Source organism: Phalacrocorax aristotelis, chromosome 17 (genome assembly GCF_949628215.1).
Source record: "Phalacrocorax aristotelis chromosome 17, bGulAri2.1, whole genome shotgun sequence".
In the NCBI taxonomy this organism is placed as follows: Eukaryota; Metazoa; Chordata; class Aves; order Suliformes; family Phalacrocoracidae; genus Phalacrocorax; species Phalacrocorax aristotelis.
In genome coordinates, this window is record NC_134292.1 from 2,621,888 (window position 1) to 2,639,008 (window position 17,121).

A 17,121-nucleotide genomic window follows, 5' to 3' on the forward strand; every position below is an offset into this window, starting at 1 on the left:
ACCTAGGTCAGGGAGAGGATTGTGAGCCCTGCTTGGCAATGAGTTACACCCAGAAATAAACGGGAAGCTGCCGCAGCTTTGTAAAGGTTGGTGCAATGGATTGCTGTTAGCTGCCGGCGTATTACAGACCAGCAAACGCAAAGCGATCCTCAGATGTCACCCACATGTTGCGGCACAGCGATAATATGATGTGAAGCTCTCAAAGCTGTGAATCGCTGTGGTCTGGAGCAGGGGAAGAGAGAAAAAAAAAAAAAAAAGAGATGGGTGGCACCTAGCCAGCCACAGATGGGGAAAGGTGCCCTTGGCTGCGGCACCACCTGTGCTTCCGGAAGCAGGTGGGAGTCCGAAGAGCACATCAAGATTACAAACCTCGTGGGCACCCAGCCTCAATAGAAGGGCAGAAACCACGCCTGCCATGATTTCCCAACCATCCTCCCAAACCTCTGATTTCCCCTCTGTCTTCCTCTGATTGCATTTTAATTCTCTCGCTCTCACACCTCTGCTGTGTTTTCTGGCTAGCAAGCAAGGCAGCCCAGATGCAATACATGCAGCCTGATGAAAATCTCACATAAGGCTGACTCTTACACAAACAAGGCTTTGCAACTGAAACTGCCTCGCAGCTTTTCTCCAGCAGCCTGTTCTGCTCTTAAATTAGACCGGGCAAACCCTGAGACCCTTGTGGAATTTGACAGGGAGAGATCCCTTGGGGCCGAGCAATTGAAAGAGGCAATTCCCTTCTAAAAAACTACTGCTAGGTTAGGAGGGAGTGTTTTCCTCATTCATATTTTATGATACATCAAAAGAATATTTTTACGCAACCCCTTGGGCTTCAAGGTTTGTCTCTAGAAAGCTGCGCGCAACGTTTGCGAACGCTTGCAGCGCTCTGTTACACGAGCTGCTGTGATGGTGCTGTTGATCATTATTTGCTCGCACAGTAACAACGGCTTCAAAAACCAAAGCCTGCAGTTGTTGGGTCACTCTAGAAAGTGTATAGCCTGTCCTCAGCACCTCTGGCCGTTTCCCTTGGGCTTAAGATAGGGAGGGAAACAACATTCAGGAGAAGGGTGGTAAGAAGAGGCCGTTCCCATGTTCTCCACTCAAGCCTCTGCATCTGAATGTGATCCCAAGATTTGATCTCATTTCTGCAAGACAATAAAACATCTGTTGTGTTCAGCCTTCCTGATAATTACTACCTAATTTTTCTCCATTGTCTTTGGAATTTGTGTGCTATTTTCTTTTGAGTAGCTGAGTCCTTGCTAGTTGTCATTTTTCTATCCTGATTATTTCCTTGTTGAGCTGTGTGTAAGAGGCTCGTCAGCACAGCATTGCAGTAACTTTTCATGTACCAGCCTCCATGTTCACACCTTTTCCCCTTCAAAAACACCACGATAGCAGGTCCTGTATTCCAGGAAATAGATTATGGAAATCACCCAGAAGTTGATGTTGCAGGACACAGTAGTTTTCTTTGCTAATATTTTTTAAAGCATTTTTGTTTTCTTGGTAGACTGTTCTTGCAGACATGTGCTGCCTGGGAGAAGGAGGGGAGGAAGGTATTTTGTTGCCTGCAAAGTGTAAACATTTGTTTGCCCCGACTCCTGCAGACGCCCACTGGGACCAAAAAATTATTTTCTGTAATCCAGTAGTTGTCAGGGGACCTTGGTAGCCTTTTCCTGCACGTTTGGATTAGTCTTTGAACAGAAGAAAATAATTTTCTCACAAATTTAACCAGCTTTTTCTCTGTTTAGGAGTTGCTTCCTGAATTGGGATCGAAGCTGAATCTGAAACAGGTGACAATTTTAATTGGTGTTGTCGCATGCTAAGGTGGTTTTTGAATGGAGACCTCAGAAGAGTTGTTGACAGCATCATTTCTGCTCCCCTTCTCATTAGTGCAGTAACACAAATGCTACCCCTTTAGAAGAACTTATTTCTTTCCTTAATCCATTTACAACCCTATTAAGAACCCAAACCTTTCCAGGACTAGGCAACAGACTGAAAGGCAAGTGCGTGTGTGTGTCCTGAGCTTGGAGAAGGCCCCTCCTGCTCAGAAACTCCCTGTCACTAAGACATCTCTGGAAGGCATAAAGGATGATAGGTAGTGAAAGCATCCCGTAGCTATCACTTGAGGTAGGAGGAGCAGATGGCTGAATTGGGAACCCCAAGTTATGTTTCTGTTCATTGCTTGGTGACCACAAGGCTGTAGTTTGGGGTGTGTGTCTCTGGTGGTATTTTTCTGTGCTGTGTGGAGGACCGGGTCAGGAGGACTGAACTCGAAGAAGAAATAGTGCAAAAATCTGTGAAATTAGTATCTCAGCCTGCTTCACAGTGTGAGCCCAAAACAGGGTACCGATTCTAACTGGGGGAGACAAAGCCTGGGTAGAAAGGAGGAGCTTGGAGCAGAGGGTGCTTTGCTTATGTTGGTGTTTCTACCGATATTCATCAAACTATACCTTTAAGCAGCATTGCCACTAAAAGTCTGATCCCAGGACCAGTAAGCTGCTTTCTTTCTGTGTGCACTCAGGTGTTGCTGTTGCTGTAAAGAATTATTTTCTGTGTCAGTGCCCAGCAGTACTGCAGTGGTGTGCTGACGTGGTCTGTGGGTTGCTCTGCAGGAACTCCTGGCCTAAGAAGGTCTTGTGTTCACCTCTCGGGGCCAGGCAGGTGGCAGTTGGTGTTTTGCAAGCCTCTGGGATTGCTCAGCAGGCTCAGACCCTCTAACATGCAGAAAACTCAAAGGGCAGGTCCTAATGGGGACAGTGATGTCTCCTTGGGGGAAAAAAATAAAAAGAAGAGTAGAGAGCATAGTGAAATAGAGCTCTCCATCTGATTGCAAGTGTTGCTGTCAGCTTGTCTGAACCTGGAAGGTGCACCTATCAAGGACCCTCTCCAGAGGGGCACCCAGCCATGCGTGGGCAGACTGAAAATGTGAAGTTCATGTGTGTGAGTCTGGCCACAGTTACATATCCCCTTTGGGAAATCTCCTTGAGGAGTGATGAGGCCATAGATTACCATTGGACTTCTTGTATAGAGGGTTTACTGCGGAGGGAGGTAGAAAGTGAACGTATATTGTGCGGTACTCTTAATTTCATATTTAACTGGTTGTGCTCATGCTGCTGACGTGACCGCGCCAGCTGAAGGTGGCTGCCCCAGCTGCCGACCACAGCCTGCAGAAATAACCGTCCCAGTCCCAGGTCCCCAGCAGACCTATTTCTATCAGGAGGCTGGCTATTGAAACTGGTTTGAGCTACCATGTTTCATTTTGACTGATGTGTGCACTCCCTTCCCTCGAGCTGCTTGATCTAGGAGGGGACAGGGATGAGGAGTGGGGTCTCCCCTGACCAGTCAGTGTCCACACCTCTGAACAACGCTGGACGCTGGTTCCAAAACCCATTAAATCCAGGCTTGCAGCTTGGTTTAGCACAGTCTGCCTGGCAGCATATGATTTTATGCAGACGCCTAACTGCACACAAATCAGTGCAATTGTAATCAAGTCACACAGGAATTGCTCTTCTAAATGGCATGTGTTAATCTGCAGATAAAAAGGCATTAATAGGTGGATCAGCCTTGCAGGTTGTCTGATCTAGATGAAGACCAAAGCCCTGCAGGTTTCTTTTTGTTGCTCCAAGGTAAGGCTTAGGCAGGGCTCAGGATCCCCCAGCAGCTGTGGTGAAATTCGGTAGTGAAAACTGTAATTCTGTAGCAGCGGAGGAAAGGGAGAGTAGCACCACTACAGCTCCTACAGGCACTGTCATCTGCTTGTGATAAATTTTTTATAGCAAACGGGTATTTCTTGCTTAAATATCATTCACCAGTTGTTAGAGGCAGATACCCCTGGGAGCTGCTGCTTTGTGCTGTTCAAAGGCAGCGCCGTGGTACAAATCTCGTTACCCCTCCACATCCGACTGATGGAGAGAAGAGGGTTGCTCTGTGACAGCTGCTGTGTTGCCTGGTGGCAGTGCCCGTTAGTTTAGTCCTCCTGGCTAGCTGGCTTTGGTTTCAAGTTCGTACAGTGCCTGAGATGAAGGTCCTTTAAAGAGGAGAAAAAAACCAACTCATATGTCTAAGCTGGAGATAGTTTCAGGTGTCGACAGTGAGTGGCAGTCCTTCAGCGGCACTCTTCAAAGCTGCCCTGCTCCGAAGCAGGACCTGCAGGACGTTTGCCAGTGTCCTTGCACCAACACACGGATGGAGTTCTGGTCTGGTTTCTCTTCGGTCATTGCTAGCTTGCTTGCTTTGGTAACAGAAGGACCCCTTAATTGCTGGGCTGTGGGAAGAATGCCATGTGTGGTCTGTCAAACCAACACAGGGTTTAATTAGTAAGGTTTGTTTGTTCTATATATTTGCTTTTGGAATAAAAAAAAAGGATATTCTGTCTTTTCCATTTTTAGTAACTTCTCCGTGCTGCTGTAGGGGACTTCTCTGCCAATAATAGAAACTGGTCAAAGCCATTAAAATGTAGAAAGCACTTGAGTTTAATTATTATTAACACATAAAATATTGTGTTCTTGTCCCAGTCTAAGCAGTTTTCTTGACTATTTTTCTCACAATGGTGTCGGACATAGCTGTGGTCCCATTTTTGCTGTTTTCAGACACAAGCATTTCTGGAAACATTGGTCTGAGCCTTGGAGTAACTGTCTTTAGCTTCTTGACTATTCCTTGCAATGCCCAACATGAAACAGTGGCTTTACAACCTTTTGTGTAGGATGGGCTGATACCACATGAGAAGCTGTGAGAAATGAAGACATTAGCAACGCAGTTTCTTTTTCTATCATCTTTGGTCCTTTCTTGGCCTTCAGTGGTCCATACATGTGGTCATTAGGACAACGTGCAAACACAGGGAGCTCAAACTGTGTCCTAGAGTTGCCTTTGCATGGGTTTCTCCTCACTGAACTTCTCTAAATCTTTAAATGAGAACTGTGCTTGACTGTTAAAAATCTAAGTGTAATTGGGGAAACAAGAGAAAGACCACGGCTGGTTTGGACAGGGGTAACTTACAGCAAAGGAGTTCATTCAGGGTCAGGAATAGTCCTTCTTGCCTCTAATTTTGCTGTTTGCTGTGGAGTTCATGTAGGTGTTAGATGAAAGCACCTCTGTTCTCTTCAATGTTTTTTGGTTTTAAGTGAAGGAGGATGATCTTCATCCAGTGTCTGAGGGGAGGAGTCTGCTTAGGTAGAAAGGTGGGCAGCTCAAGGTGTGCATATCCTCATTAGTGTTCTTAGCAGATCAGTCCATGCCCAGCAGATGGCTGAGCCACGCACTGCTTTCCTGGCGCGGTCATTTCTGCTCCAGCATTGCCAGTCTGGCATTTCCCACCTTTAGCAGAGGACTGTGGATCTTCAGGAGGCGAAGCAGGAACCTGTTTAGTTTGGATAGTAGGAAAAATGTCTTCACTGAAAGAGTGGTCAGGCACTGGCACAGGCTGCCCAGAGAGGTGGGGGAGTCACCGTCCCTGGGGGCGTTCAAAAACCAGGAGACGTGGCACTTGGGGACATGGTTTAGGAGGCCATGGTGGTGTTGGGTTGATGGTTGGACTCGATGATCTTAGAGGACTTTTCCAACCTTAATGATTCTACAATTCTATGATCCTGTTGGGATTTGTCACAGCAAAGGGGATGAGTAGATCTTAACTAGCGATTTTTTTTTTTTCTTTTTTTGGGACTCTTTGAAGCACCTGCTATTTGCAACCCACTTTGTTTGTGCTTTGCCAGCACAAGTGTCCTCTCCTGGGGGAAGGTAAGAGAGGCTGCAAGCCACGAAGCAGGAGCTTGCTTGGATGGGTACTGAACCGCAAGCAGTTCTAGAGACACCTGCTTGATGCTGTGTCTTGCGCTAGGACTGGAGAGGGCAGGAGGAACCCATCCGTCATGAAAGTGGAAGAAAGTGGCACAAACAGGAGCCATTAATTGCAAACAGCTGTGCCAGTGACTGCGTAGCCCATGGAGGTGGCTTTGAGTTGGGTCCTGCCTACCCCGGGCTGGGGCACGGGGTGACAGGGCTGGAGGCAGCTGCAGGTTCTGCAGGAGAACCTTTGTCCAAGTTTTACCTTGGGACAGCCTTTTCCCCAGCAGGAACCCAGCTGGAACTAAATGGTTGTGCAGCGTTTTGAGAAGGCCTCTGATGGTGCTGGGGGTTTGCAGGTGGATCTGTGAGCTTTGTGTTTAAATGGATCGCTGTAATTTTTTGCTTCTGTTTTGCACTGATAGGAATCTGTTGTGCCCCAAACAGTCTAGCACCCCCTCGCCCCACTCCCAAACGCACAGTCCGCCTTTTGCCTTTGCTTCTTCTGTTTGAACCTGCTCACTCTCCTCTGCGGAGGGGCATCAGGTGCTGGTTGCTACCTGGGGAGCAAAGGATGCAGCATATCTTTGCGAAGAAGGGCCCAGGTATGCTTGAACCAGCTCTTAGCCAGCATGACAGGATTTTAAGGAAGAGATTTCCCAGCAGACTGGTGTGCTAGATTAGCAAAGCCTCTTTTCTGGGAGCGTTTAAATTAGGAGCAGGTAGAGCAGAGCATAAAAGCTCAGTGTAGGAGACCAGGGCATCCTGTTGCTGTACCTACAGGCTCAAGTTAAGCAGCTGGCAGAATTCAGAAACATTAGAAATAGGAAAAGAATAAAGTTTCATCCACTAAATACTGGAAGGGTAAAATTTAATAAGAACAGCAAAGAGGTAACTGTTTATCTAGCTAAGAGTGGAGAGAGATAGTGAGAAAACTGTGTGTGGACTGAGTATATGAGTGCTTTCAAATCTTTACTGATCCTTTTTGTTACAGTCCGTGGATTTAGGGTTATTTATATACATGTGTGATGTATATGTATGTATGCATGTTTTGCTGCTGGCCATGCATACTCAGCTTCCTGTGCTATCAGGCTTCCCGAGAGATCTGGTCACCTCTCTGTGGGACTTCTTGTTCTTTAGCATTGCTGCATATACCGCCAAGTAATAATCCAGATCTCACAAGGCTTAATATGATTTTAATAACTTTTACCAGAATTTCCATGAAAAAGTCACATTTAACACTTCTCACGCAGCCCTATTGAAGATTTTAAATCTGTTTCCTTATTGTAGTTACAGGGGGAGAGAAAAACCCAAGCTAATAACATAACTACTTTTTCATTTAAAATTTGATTATGTTCTTACAAACAGTCTGGCATGGTCTGAATGTGAATTCTTGATGTTTGGGAGTAACAGCACGTTTTATCAGAGACCAGGTGCAAGAACCTGCACTTAAAGGACAAAAAATGCAGCCCTTATGTACACTTGTTGCAGGCAGCTCTGCGTCAGATCTGCCTCCCCCAATCTCATTTTTCTAATTTTAAGTTAAAAATGGAAAGCAGTGGATGTTCCAGGGGACTTGGGAATTCTCAGAATAATGCTGTAGCCAAGAGTTACCATTAACCTTTAGATCTATAAACTAGGGACTTCTAAGAGGTACAAAATAGTATTGTTGAGACTATTATTGGCATGCTCTGCCTGGCACTCCTGACGTACATTTTTTAAGGGGTAGAACAACTGGGAGCAGTCTCAGGAATAATCCAATGTCCAGTAAATCATCCTATGGACACCTAATTTGCTCATTCTATAAAACTTATTGGAGTGAGAATTTCTGATGATAAAGGGGTTTTTAATTTAGTTGAAAAAGCATAATGCATTTAATTATTTGACAGTGAGAGCAATTAAGCATTGGAACAGCATATCAAAGGATATGGTAGATTCGTCGTCTTTGAAATAGGTAATCCAAGACTAGATGCCTTTTAAGAAAAGATGTGGCAGTTCAGCCATAAGTTATGGGCTTGATGCAGGAATCATTGGCCATTTGATGGCCTCTTTGTGCAGGTCATTTTTGATTATCATTACAGCTTTTCTGTCTGCAACCAAGCCCTTGCTTTCTGCCAGCGGTGTGCACATGGCAGAGCCGTAATTAGGAGAATCAGTCGCTTCCCAGTTTGTTCGCAAGGTCACATTACTTGAAAGCAGTGTCTAAACCCGGACTTTAAAGAGTGTTTTCATTGTTTGCTGGTTTTCCCCCCTTTCTTTCTTTTGCCTGGATTCTTCTTTCTTTTTTGGTATTTCAGCTGCTGCTTCAGAAGTCGCATAAGAAGTATTTCCCTGCAAGTGGAGCAGCACTAAAACATTGCCACCGCAGAGCTTGTAATCTGCTAAGTGTGCTCTTGGTTTTCTGGAGCATCTCTGCCAAACCTGCCTCCTTGACAGTTGAGTGGACAGATGTATGGAGAGGTGTGGATGCGGCTAGGTCGTCTGTTAAATACATAAGAGGGCAAATCCAGTGTAAGGTGTCAAATCAGAGTGGCAGCATTTACCCCACTTTCTGCTGTTACAGTGGTTTCTGCCAAAGGTGCAGTGCTGTGGGACTTGGGGCTGTAGGAACCCTGCTTTCATGCCTGAAGGTTGAGACCTTGCACTGAGTACAAGCTCAAATCAGAGCGGGTACAAACTGCCTAGGGGCCTGGGAGCCTGGCTCCAGCATCAGGGAGTGCAGGAGCAACTACAAAATTCTCTTCAGCCTGATGAGGTTTTCCGTAGGAGCTTGTAGCCTGCCCTGTGTTTGGTGTTGCAACAGCCAGGTCGGCAGTACCTGTGCTAGCTGGTTTAAGGTAAGCTCAGGCAGGTGTTTGCTGCAGCAGTGGCAGCACTGTACAGGGACCTACAATGTCAGGCAAATACCTCCTTTGCTTGTGTTTTGTTGTCTGCTGGGCTAGAGGTGGGAGACCACAGCTGTTGCTAAGCCTTGACTGAGACAAATGCTCTCCAGAAGGAAGGATCCCTGCCTGTTGCCGCCTGCTTTTCTGAAACACCTCTGCAAGACTCTCTCCTCGTGTATGCTTGATGTGACAGCTGCACTCAGGGCTTGTTTCAGGGAATAGGTGCATTTGTTGCATTCATGCATCTTCTCTGGAGCCAACCAAATATCTGCGCGAACAGCGTCTTTTCCTCTTCATTATCTGCAGTTGCTTTGGACCTGCCACCCTGTCCCTGTGAGGTAGCCTTTCGCCTTCATGGGCAGCAGCCTTCAGCAAGTGAAGGAGCAGCAGGCTAGGAGCGTTCTTGCAGTCTCTAGGCAAAGTGCCATTATGTGCTAGAGGAAGGGCTGTGTGCTTCTGCTTTGAATGTGTGTTCCTATCTTCCGATGAAAGTGATTATGTTTGAGAAAAAGGAATTAAATTTATTTTCTTGATTTTATTTTTTTTTTAATGCAGAGGCTCTATTTAACTGCATTTTGTTTTCCAGCATGCAAGTAAAGACCCCAAAGATGGGAGAGACAGCAGAGATCAAAAAGAATCCAAGGAGGAAGGCAACAAAAATGTCCTGGAGTTTGGGAAGCCGTTGCCGTTGCCCTCTCTCCCGGGCCTTCACCAGTCACTACCTCAGAACCAGAGCTATGTGGCCACCACGAAGTCGCAGACGGGTAAAAAGGACAGAGTAAAAATTCTTAACAGCGTAACAGCACCCACCTCTCAGATTTGTGTGCATGTGGTTGAGTAGCAGATGAGGCATGTTAACAAGGACTGAAACCCCTGTTAGTACCTTTTTCCCCACTGAATCTGCTTCATCGTTTCTTTTTCTGCTGGCGCCAGTAGGGCTGCTGCCATAGGCCTTAGTGCCGTTTCATCTAGCCACTTCTCTGCAGCGGCTGTTGCACTGCAAGCGCAATGCTTGTGTCCTCTGCACTCCCTTCCTCCCTTCTAGTCACTTCTGGATGTTGAACAGGGTACATTCTTGCAGTCCCCTCTTAAAGTAGCCTCCCAAGTGAAGTCCACCGGTTTTCTGCTCCGCAGGGAGCACCTGCCATGCAGTCCTTCCTGCGCTGCCTTGTTTCACGGGGTGCAGGTCCCTCCCAGGTGGTGTGGGCAGGCAGGCAGGCATGCTCTGTCAGGCACCACCACCCCTCACTCTTCTGCTAAAAGTTTTTGTTAGAGGAGACACTTCGCTTTCATCCCATCTTCCCGTGTGATATTCTGAAGATGCTTCTGTCAATTCTGAAGGACTTCGTATATCACTACAACAACTGTTTACTATGAAATACAGCCTTATAAATAAAATTAACTGGGTTAACAGAATTTTTTTGAGAGGTCTTTTCATAGATTTTTGTTGAAATTTCATCATAGTGGGAGATAAAGAAATGCTTTCAAGGAACAGGCTGTACAGCTGCAAACAGTAATACTGGTGCTGAAGCTGGCTGTTCCCTGCTGTACACTGTGCTTAAAAGAGCCTGCACTAAGCATCCCTCTGATGTGTATTCACCAAAGACAGCATCAGGCAGTGAGGTGCGATGACTAATTTGATTAGAAGGCCAGGAGGGAGACTTAACAAATTAAGACCCGATCAAAGTAGTGAAAGGAGTCAAACAAACTTCCATAGTAGGTGTGAAATGAGGTTGAATGACAAATGGCTCTTTACTTAAGGTACCTTTTCCATGTGTATTCTTCAGTTATTGTGCAATCACTTTAATTCTAAGTTAGTATTATTAGCCTTGTGGTATCTATTTGAGAAAGTTGGATTCTATTCAGCCTCCTACGGCATCAGCAATACTGCCAAACGCAGGCTAATTTAGGGGTTTGATACTGTGTATAGTGATGTTGGGGCCAGAAGGAGTGTGGAGAAGATGCTCAGAATTTGGGTGGGTTTGCAGCACTGGCAGAAAGCTCTTTGTGTGTTTGCACGTATGTGTGTGTCATGTTTTGGTTGACTTGTAAATAAATCAGTTGGAGTGGGAAGCCTTTTTCTCAGATCATGCTCTCAGATGTGGTTTCCCCCAGTACAGCCTCTACTCTCTATCCCTTCTTTTCATTCCTGAGCAAACTTTGGGTTTCTTTTGCTTCTCTTTTCCAGCTGCTGCAGTATCTCGGAAGAAGAAACGGAGAATGGGAACCTATAGCCTGGTTCCCAAGAAAAAGACCAAAGTGTTAAAACAGAGAACAATGATTGAGATGTTTAAGAGCATAACTCATTCCTCTGCAGGTGCCAAGGTGAGGGGAGCGCTGAGCCCACTGGTCATGTTTGTTGTCCCTTGTCCTGGCACACCAACCCCATGTATAGGTACAGGAATGTGCCGGCCTGTTGCCATTGGCATCTTCCATTCTGAGTCTACACCTTCTCTCTGGTGACAGCATCCTGCCTGTAGCAGCCTTGCTGTTTTGAAAATGACTCTTTGAGTGTGGCTGTTCACATACTGACTCTTCAGCGTTTTCCAATGAATGTTCCCCTTCTGTCCCACGAGTCCTGTGGAACTGGAGAGATTTCAAGCATACCCCATGTGGTAACCTTTTTGTTTGAGTCCTCAAGGTAACTGTCTAGTGTTGCCGCTTGAGGCTGTACAGCAAAACAACCGGTTGCTTAAAAAATCTTCAGGCAGGGACTCAGTCCTGATCAAATTCTCCTTTTGCTGCAACCCACGCCCTGAAGTTTTGTTCTTTGATTTAAAGGAAAACATTGCTTGGGCTTTCATGGAGTGGAGCGAAAATCCCTCTCTCTGATTTAACTTCCCTTTCCATTCACTAGAAACCTTCTTGCACCCTGGGTATGCCATGGTGGAGCTGCCCTTCCATGTTTGAATTAGACTGCAAGGCGTCTGTCTGAAGGCTCCTGCTCAGCAGCCTTCCTCCCTTTAATGCCTTGTACAGCCAGGAGTCTGCAATGTCTCCTCGTGGCTCCTTGTTCCCCATGTCAGCAGGGTTGGGTGACACATGGCAGGCTCTCAGGAGGCCTTTGCTGGCAGCATTGAAGAGCTCTGGAGGGACATAGAGCCAGCAGCTCTACAGAGGACATAAAGCCGCTAGAGGGGCAAAGAGCCCTGGCAGCTTTAAGGCACCTAGCACAGAGGCAGTCTGGGATGGATTCGGCTGCTCTGTCCTGTGAACTGACGTCGTCATTGTGGCTTATGTGCTTGGATGACTTTCAGAGTGAAAAGGACCTGGGTGATGCCAGCCCTCATGTGAACGGGGAAAGCATAGATGTAGACTCTGAAGAGGAAGACTCTGATGAGTTGGAAGAGGATGATGATCATGGAGCAGAACAGGCAGCTGTGTTTCCTGCAGATGATAACAGGACCTCTAAAGACAGCGCATCTGATGCAGACAATGCCAGAAAGGTATTTGCATGCCCTGTGCAGGACTTGAAGGAGTGGGATGGGATGCTGCTTGTATGCATGGGGTAGGAGTGGCACAAGTCAAGGCAATTTCTAGGTTTTCTTTGCCTGCAAGGTGGCAGAAAGCACAGCCATAGAAGTGAGGCTTTTTGATGACCATTTCCTGCTCCCCATTGCACCTGCGAGAGTCTCCCCACCTACCCCTCAGCTTCAGCCTTGCAACATAAGTCTGTGTTCCAGTATACGTGCAGAACACGCACCACACTTAGTTATGGGATTACCGAGCCAGTAAGAGATGTTTTCCTAATCTTGCTTGTAAGAGACTGGTTAAACACTAAAACTGGTTTAGTTAATTCTTCCCAAATCATGATACGTAGTGTAGACATGAGGCTGTGTGTGGATAATCACAAAATTTAAGATTTAGTTGGAAAACTTTCTTCTGGGGTCGATTTTTTTTTCCCCTTGTACCATCCTCATGGCTGTACCATGACATGCATTGACAGCTTTGGAGTTTTTGTCCTGGAGAGGAGATTCTGTTAGTGCCTGTGCAGGCTGGTGCTAGGCGCAGCAGGATGATGGGGGGACGCTCTGCTGGGTAGGGGGCACAGCAGGATGCCGGGGGGATGCCCTGCTTTGAGAGACCTGACCTGACTGACTCTTTCTGTTCTTGGGCAAATGGTGGCTGCAGATTGATGATGGCGAGTCTGAGGAGGAACAGGAGTCTGGAGAGTCTGGGGAGGAGGAGGAGGATGGAGATGAGTCTGACTTGGTGAGCCTGGCTGCTAAATGCATCCTTCAGCCTTTGTCCTGTTGATAATAATTTTCCCTTTGCACTGCTGCCAGAAAGAGAGAGCGAAGAGGGCGGGGAGGGGGAGAGAAGTGGTGTAGTTTCATGTCTCTGACAAAACTCACTCTCTGAAACCACCCACACACAGAGTATTGTTTTTCACAAGGTGCTTAACCCTGATCTGTGATACAATTAATTGCTTTCTGATGCTAATTAATGGGCTTTTGTTTCTTGTTTTCAACAAAGTGTTGACTGCTTTTAATCATTTGAATGTTAGTAGAAATATTTAAGGATGCTTAAGTTCTTCAGATGCAGACTTGGCACGTGAGAGGAGCCAGCAATGTTTTCTTAGTAACCTGAAGCTCCGCTTTGCTTTTTGGAGCTCAGGTGGAGTTGTTCACAAATCCATTGGCCGAGCCCAGAGCCTAAATTCTGACATGCCACCTCACCGTACCAGATGAGCAGCTCTTATCAGGGAGACTTTTAGCACGCAGACAGACAGACAGACAGACACTCTCCCTAGGAGGTTGTATAGTGCTAGGGCAAGACTTTCACCAGCTGTTAGTGATTTTTACTTTTTATTTTTAGATGGCTGGTGAAGAGAACCAGTGGGGTTTTTTTTTAAATTTCAATTGTTGTTCATTGATTGTCTCTGTCCCCCCCCTTCTCCTTTACTTTAAAATTTTGCTCCCTTTCCACAGCATCTCAAGTTGAGGAGCCAGCATTTAAGGTACCCCAACTCTTCAGTCACCTTGAGATAATTCTTGGCTTCCTTTTCTTGATATTTATAGCTGAAGGTAGAAATTACTATACCAAATGAATTGCTGAAGCTCTTTAGGGTCCTGTTCCTTGTCCTCTGACACTAGAGGAGCCAGAGAGGACCAAGCTGCAGGGACTGTTTAGGCTGGCCCTTTCTTTGGGTAGCTGAGGCCAGTCTAGTGATAGCTCAAACCAAGGGTTGAGCCTGCAGTCAAGTCCAAACTCCCAAGTCACATCGCCACATCCTAGACGGTGGTTTTTGCTCTGCTCATGTCTGGTGAGTCAGTCAGTTCCCCAGACGGAGACTGGCTAAAATGCAAACCTCCCCCCCCCCAAGCAGTGTGATGCAATTGGTGTAAGCCACGTGGCGGGGCACAACGGAGCCCACGCTTGAGAACGCTTATCGGGGGCAGTGTAGACACGCCGTAGAGCTGCCCCAGAGAGCCAAGGCTCAGCGCCACATTTGCCTGGCTTTGTTCACTGTGATAACAGGGCATGGTGCAGCATCAGCTTCCTCTCAAGGTAGGCCATGAAGGTAGGGCCTGATCCAGCTGCTGTTAATGGTGGCAGGTTTTTCATAGGCTTTGGTGGGAGATGGATAAGCATCAGGAGCTGGCAGTTTCTGTTCAAACATCGAATTCATGATTGGTGCTGTGAAGACTGCCTTACAGGGTTGGGGGTGCCCGATACTCTGTTTCAGTGTTGACTTTGAAAACCCACCCCAGACAACTGTAGTTTTTAAACCAAAACCCAAACCCTGTTTAGATTCATATGTGTGTCTGAATATTTGCTGCATGATTTGTCTGTGCTGATGTGACGCCCTGTACCTTGCTCAGGGACGGGGCTAGTCTCCTGCTGTAGAGTTCAATTCCTCAGGGTCTGTCCCAGTCCTGTAAAGTGGCTCTTTAGGTGCAAGGCAGATTTTTGTTGGCATTTTCTAGCACGACTGTGGAGCAATGCTAATATTTTAGTTTGAAAAAAACCCCAACTTTTTCCGGGGAGAAGCTAAAAGTGTGTGTGTGCCTGCATAATGCCTTGCTGCGCAGAGGTGCTCAGCTACTACTGCGATGAGCGTGGTGTAAGAGCCTACATGGAAGAGACAGTGAAGCATGCACTATTGAAATGACAGGAAATACACCCACACGTGTGCTTGTGTTTCCTTTTGAGTGCTATAAAGACATCTTAGCACCACATGATTTCAAACACCCAGTCCTTAAGGCCTTTTCACATAACTCAAGCTGCGAGAAGGCCCTTTCGCATGGGTGCAAAGGACTGCTGGGATGCTGCTACCAAGATGCCTTACATGCACGTGGCCTCTTTGGTTATTCAGAGCTCGGAGTCCAGCATCAAGAAGAAGCTGCTGAAGAGAAAAGGAAAGACAGACAGTCCATGGCTGAAACCCACCCGCAAGAGGAGACGGAGGAATAAAAAGAAACAAGCCAGTGTGCTAGGTAACTAATAGTGTTTTGTTCCTTCACTACACAGAAATTAGCCCTCCAGGTGGAGGGGTAAGGACCTGAGGCCCATAAGGCAGTGGCTGTCTGCAGAGCTTGCTCTTCCTTTACAAGGATGGATTGTATGATAAACCAGGGTGTGAACTTGCATCTCACTGGCAGTAACTGCCGGTATGCACACCTTAGCAGCAGAATAAATATGAGGTGGGTTTATACTTGGCATGCTGGAGGAGTATTTTCTTTTGTTGATGAACTCCCTTTATTTCAGAGTATCCAAAAAAAAAAAAGACCTCGTGGACTCATGTGCGTGTGGACTTATGTCCCATGAGCTCGGGGAGTGAGGTTAGATGCAGAAGGGAAAAGAAGAACCACCCCAGAGTGATGCACTATTACTTTTGTATGGATGTTTGTTGAGCTGAATGGAATATGCAGGTTGTCTTTGCTTATTCTGAAAGCACCACAACATTTGTAAATAGCTACCTCTGGCCCATCTCATGGTGTGGATGATGTTCAGTTAGTCATTCTTGTTTGACCTAAGCTACCCAGCACTCAAAAGAAGGTTTCAGCGACCTTTGTCCTCTGAAAGCTGTGGGATGGGGAGACCTGAGAGTGCAGGCTGGATCTGATTATTATTCTCCTTCAGGAAAGGTAACAAAATGGGTAAAAAAAAAAAGGTGGGTAGTCTCTGAAGTGATGCTGTGCCTTCAGCTTTGTTATTAAGGTTTAACACATCCAGTGCCATCAAAGGGTTTATTCTTCCGTGTTTGCTAATTCTTTGCAAACAGGCCATTTTTCTGTCAGCAGATTTGTGGCAGCTTCTGAGCTAAATGACTGGGTTTTAGCCTCTGGTCTGTGCCTGGGGTTTGTCAGTCATCTGGCTTGCTCCTCTTCCTCCCGAGGCAGCCCCTTTCTCAGGAAGTGGGGGCCATTGATAATTTTCCGAGCAAATAGCTAATTCTTCGTTTCAGGTGCAGACTGGTTTTCCGTCCCTCCCATACAGGTGGCAGCCGGTCTTTCAGGCTAGTCTCATGCAAGTCTCTTGGCCAAGCCTGAGTGGGAGAAGCAAACCAGGAGAGAAAGCAAAGCCAAGGGTGTGCAAAGAGTTTGACAGTTCCCACGAAGGCTCCGAGGGGTCCCCCACAATCTCTTCCCAAGGAGGGATCCCCCATGCAATCTCTTCCTAGCAGCAGCTTTGTTCACTTAGAGCCAGAAAGAACTTGGCTTTTATGTTTTTCCCCTCCCATTAAGCTGAATGTCACCTGTCTCGTCCTCTTCACGACATACATGATTACCCGGTTCGCTCTGCCTGGCCAGAGTGTACCTGGAGCCCTTTGCAGCAGGTCGGAGGCAGGAGGATGCGCTGAGCTCTGGTTTCATCCCTTCCTTGTGCCATTTAAGCTTCTGCTGCTGATGCAGTACGGCAGCAGGCAGATGTGCCTTTCAGAGGCAGAACTTATTTGTCTCATTTATTCTTTTTTTGTTGTTGTTGTTACCTACCTAAGTGGAAGTGGAAAATCTGTCTGATCAGACAGGGAAGGAAATAAGAGATCGATCGTGCCATATATGCCCAGATGTTGCATTTTCATAATTCTATGTGCATCCATAGTCATGGCCTCTCTGAGGAGCCTGCATACAGCCTGCTCGCTTAAATATGGCCTTTACACCCACATGCGCTTGCACGCGATTTATTTATTTTAATGTATTTTTTTTTAGCCGTGTAAATACACGTGTGTTTCCATCTAGGTGCTGAAGGCTATAAACCATCTTTGGGAGGCAGAGAGGGCCCCGGCCAGGAGAACAGCATGGAGTACATGGAGGTGTCCCTGGATTCCCTGGATCTCCGGGTGAAGGGAATCCTCTCCTCGCCAGCGGGAGGTGAGTGGGTGCTGGCCAGCTGGGCCTGGGACCGGGGCATTGTTCCGCCGGGGGCTGCGGGGGGCTGCGGGGCGGCTGCGGGGGCCCGGCTGCCCCCTGGTGGCTGCAGGGCCCGGCCCGGCCACAGAGCACCCACCCACCCA

General features: G+C 47.0%; 1 protein-coding gene across 12 annotated transcripts in view; it reads left to right on the forward strand.

Moving 5' to 3' along the window:
• Positions 1 to 17,121, forward strand: part of LOC142065819 (histone-lysine N-methyltransferase EHMT1-like) — a 124,103-nt gene that overhangs the window by 74,739 nt on the left and 32,243 nt on the right. For 8 of the 12 annotated variants that reach the window (XM_075112484.1, XM_075112493.1, XM_075112492.1 and 5 more), the window contains exons 4-10: positions 1,746 to 1,787; positions 9,247 to 9,424; positions 10,849 to 10,985; positions 11,918 to 12,106; positions 12,792 to 12,872; positions 14,980 to 15,100; positions 16,847 to 16,978. In XM_075112484.1, coding sequence (XP_074968585.1) covers positions 1,746 to 1,787; positions 9,247 to 9,424; positions 10,849 to 10,985; positions 11,918 to 12,106; positions 12,792 to 12,872; positions 14,980 to 15,100; positions 16,847 to 16,978 — 880 coding nt within the window. The remainder of the gene's footprint in view (positions 1 to 1,745; positions 1,788 to 9,246; positions 9,425 to 10,848; positions 10,986 to 11,917; positions 12,107 to 12,791; positions 12,873 to 14,979; positions 15,101 to 16,846; positions 16,979 to 17,121) is intronic. The other 4 variants (XM_075112486.1, XM_075112483.1, XM_075112485.1 and 1 more) reach the window with 1 other exon arrangement.